Source organism: Anomaloglossus baeobatrachus, chromosome 4, assembly GCF_048569485.1.
Source record: "Anomaloglossus baeobatrachus isolate aAnoBae1 chromosome 4, aAnoBae1.hap1, whole genome shotgun sequence".
Taxonomy (NCBI): domain Eukaryota; kingdom Metazoa; phylum Chordata; class Amphibia; order Anura; family Aromobatidae; genus Anomaloglossus; species Anomaloglossus baeobatrachus.
In genome coordinates this window covers 225,612,568-225,624,601 of record NC_134356.1, presented here as the reverse complement: position 1 = coordinate 225,624,601, position 12,034 = coordinate 225,612,568, and the positions used below count along the sequence as shown (strand labels likewise).

The 12,034-nt window shown below is 46.5% G+C and overlaps 1 protein-coding gene across 1 annotated transcript in view; it reads right to left on the bottom strand.

Annotated features, from left to right (window-relative positions):
* The window catches only part of CHPT1 (choline phosphotransferase 1), a 70,129-nt gene extending 58,826 nt beyond the window's left edge, over positions 1 to 11,303 (bottom strand). The window contains exon 1 of the mRNA XM_075344706.1: positions 10,944 to 11,303. Within this exon, the coding sequence (XP_075200821.1) occupies positions 10,944 to 11,186 (243 nt within the window). The 5' untranslated portion in view covers positions 11,187 to 11,303. The remainder of the gene's footprint in view (positions 1 to 10,943) is intronic.
* Positions 11,304 to 12,034: the final 731 nt, after the last annotated feature.

The following is a 12,034-nucleotide window of genomic DNA, read 5'->3' as shown; positions in this document are numbered from 1 at the left end:
CTTACTGACTCTTGCTCTAGTCCAAATACCAGCACAATGTGTGTCCACAGCTTTCCTGTGTATTACCATGACCTTTGGAGTCGGGATTTCTAGTAACACTAATCTGTCTCTGACATGAGGTGAACCAAACTCAACCTTAAATAGAAGCATTATTATTGCTTTATTGGTATCTTGATCACATTTTTCCTTACATAGAGAAAAATCATAATGTTCACCCTAAGGCCTCATTCAGATATCGGTGATGTATCTTGAACAGAGTTGGATCCGAGTTTCATTGGTGTTTTGGTTAGTGTATTCATTTTTACCATCAGTGTTATAAACAATGATGTTAAAATTAAAAGTGCAAAGTTTCTACTATTGATTCTAAAGTTAATCATGGACATCACACTGATAGCACCTGGATGCCATCTGTGCGTAACAAACTCCAAGGCTGTGATCACTGCTTGTGCTGTGCTTAGCTACTCAGTACACAGTCCAAATCTACCCCTAGGCATTATGCATTTACACCACAGAGTACAAGTATTGCTTGTTGGGAACCAAGCACGGCTGTATCTCAAATTTTAAACGTTGGCACACCAACCTTTTTTTTTTTTTGTAGAATCCAAATGAATCAAATATAACTGCTGCAAATTCGTCAGATGTAATTACAGAAGCATTGCTACCAGGAGGAAACAGAACCACACATACAGAGATCAGGGTCTCATGACCTGAACCCAGGCTCGGACTGGCCCACAGTGGAATTCCCCGAGGCTGGAGTGAGCCACGTAGGCTGCTTTCACACATCCGGCTTGAGCTCTGCGGCTCAATCCGGCTGTGCAAGCTATGCAACGGATGCGGTGAAAACACCGCATCCTTTGCATAAGTTTTTCCCTTGCGGCCCGTCTGGTTTTTGCCGCTTGTGGCATGCTACTGAGCATGCGCAGTGGCAAAAACCGCATGCGGCGGCCGGATGCGGTTTTTGCCGCATCGCGGCGCATCCGGCCGCCATAGGCATGCATTGAAAAATGCGCCGCATCGGCCGAATGCGGCGCGATACGGTTTTTTTTCCCGCACGAAAAAACGTGCTAGGCAACGTTCCATCCGGCCGCCGCATCGGCTAAATCTGCCGCATGCGGCAAAAACCGGATGGAACGCAAGCCCATGCGGCACAATGCGGCACTAATTAAAGTCTATGCAGAAAAAACGCAACCGGCAGCAAAAAAAAAACGGTTGCGATTTTCCTGCAAAGTGCCGGAGTGTGCCGCATTGCAGAAACCGGAGGTGTGAAAGCAGCCTTACTGGCTGTTATCTTACCTCCAGTTCCATTATTTGGAACGAGTGATATAAAGCAGCTCACCTGCCTCATTTGCGGTCTGGGAGTGGACGTGAAAACACCTGTTTTACAGCTCTGCTAGAGGCGGACTGAGTCTGAAAAACTGTTTTGGACAGTTTTGTTTATTGTGTTTTCGTTCCCTGGACGTTTGCGGACATTAAATAAATCTTCCTGGTTTTGATATAAATCACGCTGCCTTTGCCTACATCGACTGGTGATTGTGAGTGTATCACAATTGGTGCATTAAGGGCAGGCATAAATCCCAAAGAGCAAAAGTGATAGTCTTTATCCAACAATCTCCTAGGTGAAGGCAAACTAGGCTGTTAAAACTCAGTCTTAAGTCATGGAGGAGTTAATCAAGCAGCTGGTGCAGACCAACTTGCAGCAACACAGTCAACAGCAAGCTATGCAGGAGACAAACTCCTGATGCAACAGATACAGTAACAGATAAAGCTCCTGACAGAAGTCATCTGACATAGGGAAGCAATACCCCCTTCAAGCCAAAGTGATGAGATCCAGATGACGACGTAGAGGCGTTTCTGACAATATTCGAGAGGGTGGCGGACCGGAAGAAATTACCTCTGGAGCAGTGGGCAGAAGTTCTGGCATCATGTGTGCTTGGGGAACAGCAGAAGGTGTACTACAACCTAACCCTTCAGGATGCCAAGGAATACGGGAAACAAAGGAGAAATCTTGGTTTGCCTGGGAGTCACCCTGGCAGTCAGGGCACAACAGGTTAACCAGTGGGGCTACCACAGAAATAATTTTCCTGTGTCTCAGTTGTTTGACCTCCTGCACCTTGTGCAAAAATGGCTGTAGCAAGAGACTTCTTCCCTAGCAGAAATGGTGGAGACAGTATCTGTTTATCCACACTCTCCTGAGGCTGGTTCAATGCAGTGTTGCCCAGGGAGATCCCCAGAATGACGATGATATGGTGAGTTTGGTGAAGGTCCTGTTCGAGCGGATTGCGATAGATTTAGTGGGACCCTTGGTAAAGTGTGCCAAAGGACATCAGTATATTTTAGTGGTGCTTAATTATGCCACCGGAGGCGATGTCACTAAGAAACTTCTCCACTAAGTGCATCACTCGAGAACTAGTCGATATGTTCTTGTGAAAGGGCCTGCCGAAAGAGATAGAAATGGACCTGGGGACACCTTTCATGTCAAAGGTCATGAGGGAGTTGTGCAAAATGCCGAAAGTTGCACAAATCAGGACCTCATTGAGCGATGTACAGATGGACAGCCTAGTGGAAAGATTTAATAAAACCCTGATGGAGATGCTGAATAAGGTGGTAGAGAAGGATGGCCAAGAGCGAAGACTGGGACTGTCTTCTTCCGTACTTGTTGTTCTCCATCAGACAAGTCCCACAAGCCTCTACAGGATTCTCCCGATTTGAACTGCTCTATGGCCAACATCCCCGTAGTCTCCTGGATGTGGCTAAAGAATCCTGTGAATCTGAGACCACACCCTACAGGAGCATGGTAGAGCACTTGACACAGATGCAAAACAGGAAAGATAACGTCACACCTATCGTGAAGGAGCACCTCCTCAAGTCACAGGAGGGCACAGACGAGGGTGTTTAATAGGTCAGCTAGGATGAGGCAGTTCAACTCAGGGGACCGAGTATTTGTGCTGGTACTCACAGTGGAGAGCAAATTCCTCGCCAAGTGACAGGGCCCCTATGAAATAGTGGAGAAAGTTGACTAAGTAAACTATATAATTCACCAAATGAGAGGGGAGGAAGCCCTATTACTTCTACTATGTTAACTTGATCAAACCTTGGCAGGAAAGGGAACTTATGGAAGCTTTTTGTGTGCTGGCAAAGTCCAAAACCAGCATGACAGAAATCATTCCCAAAAGCAACAGTGTCAAAAGCTGTTGCAATGGAACAAAGATCTATTCTCGGAATCATCAGATCGTACTCAAGTGATATAGCATAAGGTACTCAAGGAGCTTCATGTCATCCTCAACCTGAAGCCACATTGGATCCCAGAATCCTGGCAAGAGGTGACCTTGAAGGAGGTGCAAAGGATCATAAACCTGAGAATCACTGATATGTCCAAGAGTGGCTGGTCCAGTCCCATAGTGTTTATGCCAAAACTAGATGGGAAGATGAATGAAGTTTCCAAGTCTGACATCTACCCGATGCCCTACATAGATGAGCTCATTGAAAGGTTAGGGCCGTCTTGGTACATCACCACCCTGGATCTCACTAAGGGGTGCTGGCAGGTTCCCCTGTCCATGGAAGCCAAGGAGAAGGCTGCGTTTTTGACATCAGACGGATGTTACTAGTATGTCAGGATGCCTTTTGGGTTGCAAGGGGCTCCAGGCACCTTCCAGAGGGGCATGGATCAGGACACGGAACCTCCCAAGAAATATGCAGTGGTCTACTAGGATGACATCAAATTCAAGCAGGATCTGGGAAGTCACCTGAACAAAGTCTAGGCAGTACATGGCGCTCTGAGGAAGGCGGACTTTACTATCAACCCAAGAAAACGAGCCTTGGGGATGGAAGAAGCTAAATATTTGGGCTATGTAGCAGGCAGGGGAGTGTTCAAGCCTCAGTTAAATAAGATATAGGCAAAACAGAGCTGACCTCAATCCCTCTCCAAGAGGCAGGTCAGAGCCTACATCGACATAGCAGGTTAATACTGGAGGTTCATGCCCAATTTCGCCCTCAAAGCAGCCTCTCTCACTGATGATCTGAAGGGTACAAAGTCAGCAATGGCTAAGGGGTCACCAGAGGCCGAGGGGGCATTTCAGGAACTAAAGATAGCGCTATGTAGGCAGCCACTATTGGTAGCCTCTGACTTCACAAAAATGTTCATAGTCCAGATGGATGCATCAGATGTCTGTTTGGGTGCTGCCATGTCATAGGAGATATAGGGGGAGGTGCACCCCATCATCAGAGTAGGAAGTTATTCTCCTGTGAGTGCAACTACTCTGTTATAGAAAAAGAGGGTTTTGCCAGCAAGTGGGCACAGGAAGCCTTAAGGTATTACCTTCCACTTAGCTTTGGGCATGGGGGAGGGGGGTATGTAAAGTGGCAAGAGGAGGTATGTGTCACCAAGGTGGCAAGCCTCGGTGATATAGGACCCAGAGAAGCAGGCTCTAGCATGACTATTGCAGAGAGGTATTTTTTAATGGGCCCAGATTTAGGAACTGTCACTAGAGTTGGGTGGGACTGGCCGTTCCCTTACTACAAGTTCCAGGATTTGTAACGAGCGATAAAAGCAGCTCACCTGCCTCATTTGCTGTCTGGGAGTAGAAGTGAAAACACCTCTGCTAGTCAGCTCTTTTTGGCCGGGGCCACACGGGGGACTACTGCGAACCTTGCATGACATTCAGCTCACACTGGCAGCACAACGGGAACCGAGTGTCATGCGAGTGTCACTGCGACTAAGGTCCGATCATGCGATCGGACCACAGCTGCGGGGGGTGGGCTGGCACTGCGGAGGGGAGGGATTTATCTCCCTCTATCCTCCGCTGACGGATATTGCCATTCTCGCTCTGCACTCGCGGTACACTGGTGTAATGCGAGTGCAGTGCGATTTTTCTCTCGCTTCATAGACTTGAATGGGTGCGAGAGAAACGAGGATCGCATTACAGTCGCAGCATGCTGCGATTGCTTTCTTGGTCCGATTAGGGTTGAGAAAATAATCGCTCATGGGTGCTGACACACAGGCTAATATTGGTCCGAGTGGAATGCGATGTTTTATCGCATCCCACTTGCTCCGATTTTCATGACGTGTGTCTTAGGCCTTAGAGGCTGACTGGGTCTGAGGATGTGTGAAAGACCTATATGGGCTTTTACATTTATGACATTTTCCTTATGCGTATACTGGATAAAGGCTGTTTGTTTTTGTTCCCTGGAAGTTTATGGACTTTAAATAAATCTTCCTGGTTTTGATATAAATCATGTGGCCTTTGCCTACCTCAACTGCTGCCGGTGAGTGAATCGCTTAGAAAGGTTAGTGAACAGGGTTCTGGTTAAATTCCGTACCAAAGTTAACAAAAAAAAGTTGCCTTCAGATATTTTCCTCCGAGATGGATAAGCTGTGGATTTTCTAGGAGATAAGAATATAGCAGAACTAGCACAGTGGATTTCCCTGGATCCACCGCTTTTACTGTGGATTTGTCTAAATGTTTTCAGCACAATATCTGTCTTATAAGGACATAACCTTTTGCTCAACTCTACATTGAAATGTAAATGTAATCCGGAGGTTGGTTATTTCCATAGGCGGGTGTTTAATATCTTCCCATCTTGTCATGTCTTCTTTATGTTGCAATCCACAGTTGATAAATGATTAACCTATAGTAGGTTACAATGTGTACACTTTTGGTAAGCTCCATCAAAACATTTACACATACGAAATTAGTAACAAAATGACAAAGATTCTACATCTCTGTGAGAACTCAGCTGTAGATTAATAAAAACATCCCCACACAAGCCCTAAATAATACAAGGCTGTGTGCACACACTGATTTTTCTTCTGCAGATTTGGTGCAGTTTATCGTGCATATTATTACCCAAATCTGCATGTCTACCATTATCCCAGCAAAGTCTATGAGAATTCTGAAATGCTGTGCCTCTTTTTTCCTTGCAGTTGTGGATGCAGAAGAAATCCGCAGCATGTCAATTGTTTGTACATTTTTTTCCTGCGTTTTTATCCCTTCCAGCCATCAATTTCACAAAAAAAAGCACCAAAAACTCATGTGTTTTTGGTGCATCTTTCAGCCACCAGGTGCGCTTTTTGGTTCAGAAAATGTTTTGCACTAAAAATTCAGCGTGTGCACATATCCTATATGCAGATTGTACTATAAAATGTACCCAATCACTGACAGAGGATCTAGACATAGGACCGCATATACACACAGTGGGAAAAATGAGTATTCAATACAATGCCAATTGTATAAAATACTTATTTTCCCACCTACAAAGAATGGAGGGGTTTGTAATTTGTATCGTAGGTACACTTCATCTGTGACAGACAGAATCCCCAGAAATCACATTATATGATTTTTAGTAATTATTTCATGCAATAAAATCCAAGTTAAGTATTTTATCACCTACCAAGCAGCAAGAATTCTGTCTCTCACAGACCTGTTATTTTTTCCTTTAAGAAACCGTCCTACTCTGCACTCCTTACCTGTATTAACTGCACCTTTTTAAACTCGCTACCTGTATAAAAGACACCTGTCCACACAATTTAAAAAAAAAAAATAAAAAAATCACATTTCAACTAGTGATGAGCGAGTACTAAATAGCTCGGGTGCTCGAGGCTCGGGCCGAGCATCCCAAGATACTCGTGTACTCGGCCCGAGCACCGAGCCCAATGTTATCCTATGGGGGACCCGAGTATTATTCTGAAATGACCACCGGCAGCATGTAGAAACCATAAAACTGTAAATTAAAAAAAAAAACGTGCGTGTGTGTGTAAGCGTGCATATATATATACACGCGGAGTGGAGTGCGGGAGGGGCCGTAGCCGAGCGGGGAAGTGTCGGGCTAAAGGCACGGTCATGCTGTGAGGGCCGGCCAATCACTGCAATTCCACAACAGGGCTGTGGCATTGCAGTGGTCTGCCAGCCAATCCCTGCATAAGGGCTGGCTCTAAAAAGAGCGCCAACATGAAGACCACGAGTACAGCACGAGTATTGCGAGATTACTCGGTCCCCGCCGAGTAGCCCGAGTACAGTGATACTCGTGCGAGTACCGAGTAGTAACAAGCATACTCGCTCATCACTAATTTCAACCTTTCCACCAAGGCCAAGACCAAAGAGCTGTTTAAGGACACCTAGGACAAAATTGTAGACCTGCATAAGGCTGGGATGAGCTACAGGTCAATAGGCAAGCAGCTTGGTGAGAAGGCAACAACTGTTGGCGCAATTTTTAGAAAATAGAAGAAACACATGATGACTGTCAATCTTACTTGGTCTGGGAATCCATGCAAGATCTCACCTCGTGGGGCAAGGATGATTCTGAGAAAGGTCAGGAATCAGCCCAGAACTAAACGGGTGGACCTGGTCAATGACGTGGAGAGAACAGAGACCACAGTCTCAAAGTTTATCATTAGTAACACACTATGCAGTTATGGATTAAACTACTGCAAGGCACGCAAGGTTTCCCTGCTCACTTCATCACATGTCCCGGCCTATTTGATGTCCCGGCCTATTTGAAGTTCGCCAAGGACCATCTGAATGATCCAGAGGAGGCACGGGAGAAGGTCATGTGGTCAGATGATTCAAATCAAAAAAGGTCCATGGAGCCTCTGTTAGGAGTCTCGACATGGAAAAATAGCCAGATATCCCTCCGGGAAGGACCTAGCCAAGGATTGGCTCCTTTTAGGAGATATTTTAAAGATATGACAAGGGAAATACCAAGGCCAGGTATCCATCCACAGACAGCTGTTTTGGGGTATTTCCCCCATCAGTGTGGAGTAGGATTCTGGCTAGGTGGGAGCAATGCCTAGTAGACCAGCAAGACAGAACAATCACTGATCTCGGGGAGACCAGCCAGCAAAAACTCTGCTGGCAGACAGCAAAGGCGCTCAACACAGTTAAATCCTAGGTGCATTGCCCCCTGGGAAGTATGCAAATCAAAAAAAGGTCCATGGAGCCTCTGTTAGGCTAGGTCCTTCCCGGAGGGATATCTGGCTATTTTTCAGTGTCGAGACTCCTAACAGAGGCTCCATGGACCTTTTATGATTTGCATACTTCCCAGGGGGCAATGCACCTAGAATTTCACTGTGTTGAGCACCTTTGCTGGCTGCCAGCAGTGTTTTCGCTGGCTGGTCTCCCCGAGATCAGTGATTGTTTTGTCTTGCTGGTCTACTAGGCATTGTTCCCACCTAGCCAGAATCCTACTCCACATGATGAGAGGCAATACCCCGAAACAGCTGTCTGTGGATGGATACCTGGCCTTGGTATTTCCCTTGTCATATTTTTAAAATATCTCCGAAAAAGAGCCACTCCTTGGCTAGGTCCTTCCCGGAGCGATATCTGGCTATTTTTCCTGTGTCGAGACTCCTAACAGAGGCTCCATGGACCTTTTTTGATTTGCATACTACCCAGGGGGCAATGCACCTAGGATTTCACTGTGTGTTGAGCGCCTTTGCTGGCTGGTCTCCCCGAAATCAGTGATTGTTTTGTCTATGTGGTCAGATGAGACCAAAATAGATCTTTTTGGTAACAATTTCACTTGTGTTTGGAAGAAAATGAAGAGTGAGTATAACCACAAGAACACCATACCAACTGTAAAGCATGGGAGTAGAAACATACTTTGGGGCTGCTTTTCTGCAAAGAGGACAGGATGACTGCACCGTATTGAAGGGAGGATGGATGGGGTCAAGTATTGCAAGATTTTGGACAACAACCTCCTTCCCTTGGTAAGAGCATTGAAGATGGGTCGTGGCTGCAACAAAGGAGTGACTCCATAAGAAGCATTTCAAGGTCCTGGAGTGGCCTAGCCAGTCTCCAGACCTGAATCAAATAAAAAAAAAAAAATCTTTGAAGGGAGCTGAAACTCAATGTTACCCAGTGACCGCTCCGAAACCTAGAAGCTCTGGAGAAGATCTGTATGGAGGAGTGGGCCAAAATCCCTGCTGCAGTGTGTGCAAACTTGGTCAAGAACTACATCTGTTATTGCAAACAAAGGTTTCTGTACTAAATATTAAGTTTATCTGTTGTACCAAATACTTATTTCATGCAATAAGATGCTAATTATTTAAAAATCATACAATGTGATTTCCTGGATTCTGTCTGTCACAGTTGACGTGTACATATGATAGAAATTACAGACCTCTCCATTCTTTGTAGGTGGGAAAACTAGCAAAATCGGCAGTGTATCAAATACTTATTTTCCCCCCTCTATACATGACTAGAGAGCCATTATCAATGCAAGCAGTAGATCCTAACAAAGACAAGTGGCCACAGATTGGCACATTTTCCGATACGGTCCTGAGACCTAGTCAGCAGATTACGGGCTGTCATTTATAGGACCCCGAAGACTGTTCATTGGAATACAAAAAGTTGAAGGAACCTGAAATCCTGTCTAGACATTACGCTTTCTAGAATTGGCTATTTTTGGGGGCCGCATGACATACATCCTGAATGCGGTGCCCAATTCGGTGAATACTTCTGATTTTACATGAGAGTCCATGGGAGCACAGTAAGGGTTTGTACGATGGATCTGTGGTGCACAACATGACGTGCCGTACAGCTCAGAGCAGTATATGACCTCTTCGGTGGGATCACTACTGTGTGCAGAAAAAAATGCCTGAGAGGAAAATTGTGGATGCTGACTCTTGTGCTAGTGACAGCGCAGGCTTGTGAGGATAGTGAACTGCTGAGACTTGTCAGCAAGTGCTGAGGTGGCGGTGACACATAATCAGGTGACAATGGGGAAGACAAACAATGTAACACCGCATTCACTCCAAGCAGAGCTGCACTCAGATACAAGTGTAGCAGAGCTGAGATTTATATTTGTGCAGCTCACACAGCAGACAGGGCACTGCCGCTATAGAATATACCAGCGCACGCTGACTGACCGGGCACTGCCACTATCCAATATACCAGCGCACGCTGACTGACCGGGCACTGCCACTATCCAATATACCAGCGCACCCTGACTGACCAGGCACTGCCGCTATAGAATATACCAGCGCACCCCAACTGACCGGGCACTGCCACTATACAATATACCAGCGCACACTGACACACCTTGCATTGCTACTATAGAATAAGAGTACACACTGGCACTACCACTATAGCATATACCAGTGCACACTGACACACCTGGCACTACCACTATAGCATATACCAGTGCACACTGACACACCTGGCACTACCACTATAGCATATACCAGTGCACACTGACACACCTGGCACTACCACTATAGCATATACCAGTGCACACTGACACACCTGGCACTACCACTATAGCATATACCAGTGCACACTGACACACCTGGCACTACCACTATAGCATATACCAGTGCACACTGACACACCTGGCACTACCACTATAGCATATACCAGTGCACACTGACACACCTGGCACTGCCACTATAGCATATACCAGTGCACACTGACACACCTGGCACTACCACTATAGCATATACCAGTGCACACTGACACACCTGGCACTACCACTATAGCATATACCAGTGCACACTGACACACCTGGCACTACCACTATAGCATATACCAGTGCACACTGACACTACCACTATAGCATATACCAGTGCACACTGACACTACCACTATAGCATATACCAGTGCTCACTGACACTACCACTATAGCATATACCAGTGCTCACTGACACTACCACTATAGCATATACCAGTGCTCACTGACACTACCACTATAGCATATACCAGTGCACACTGACACACCTGGCACTACCACTATAGAATATACCAGTGCACAGTACACTGACACACCTGGCACTACCACTATAGCATATACCAGTGCACACTGACACACCTGGCACTGCCACTATAGAATATACCAGTGCACAGTACACTGACACACCTGGCACTGCCACTATAGACTATACATGCCTACTTTGCAGGTTTGGCACTGCCCCTAAACCCTGTCCCCTCCCTGGCACTCTGCAATCCTCTTACCTCCTCCGTGGCAGTGGGGCAATAGCAGACGACAATGACGGTGGTGACAACATTCATGACCAGCCCCACCATGGTGATAGTGTTGGGTGCCAGCCATAGGGGCACCTTCTCCACCAGCCAGTTCCAGTAGACCTGCATGAGGGGCTCCAGCAGGGAGCGGCCGGCCACGCTGTACTTGTGCTCCTCCAGCCGCTTCAGCTGCAGGGCCGTGAGCGGCTCCGGTAGGCACAGCACAGCGGCCATCCTCTGCCTCCGTCCGGTGCCTTCCTGCCTGGAGATTCCCCTCCCTGCGGGCTCCAGGCCAGGGCGGCAGTGTCAGCAATGGAGCAGCTCCTGTGTGTGATGTCACTGCTGGAGCCTCCCCCTGCAGCGCTGGGCTCATACAGGAAGCTCCGTGTGTGCTGGGATCCAGGTCTGCGCCTCTGCTGCGGGGAAACATGGATAGGGGGCAGGAATCGGAAGGATAGCAATAATTGCCCAGTTTCATCCAGAGAAAAAAAAAAGTCAACAGTATCGTCTATATGGCATCTGCTTAGGCTGTATGTTAGTGAGGAGTGGTGATTTGCACAAGGATTGCATTTTGGGGTACACTATGCGGAAAATAGTGATGTTGGGGAGCTTCATGGGTTGTTCACTACTGGACAACTCCTCCTTTGGCCTCCTTCATACGTTTGTTTGAAAAACACATGTTGCACAGACCGTTTTGTCCATCCGTGTGACCTGTACCTCGAAAAACCGCATGATTCTGAAATGAATGGTTTTTTTTAATGTGTAAAAGATGTGAAAAGCTAGATAAATGCTAGCTAGATAGTGTGCACAGCTATTTATCCAAATAGATGAAAAATTAAAGGAAAAAGATGATGTGGGCTCCCCCTATTTTTGATAATCAGCACAGGTAATGCAGCAGCTATGGGCTACAACCCTCAGCTGTCAGCTGTACCTTGGCTGGTTATCAAAAATAGATGGGATCCCACACTGTTTTTTTAAATTATTCAAATAATTTAAAAAAACGGCATCGGGTCCCCCAATTTTTATAACTAGTCAAGGTACAACAGACACCTGGGGGCTGGTGTTATCAGGTTGGGAATCTC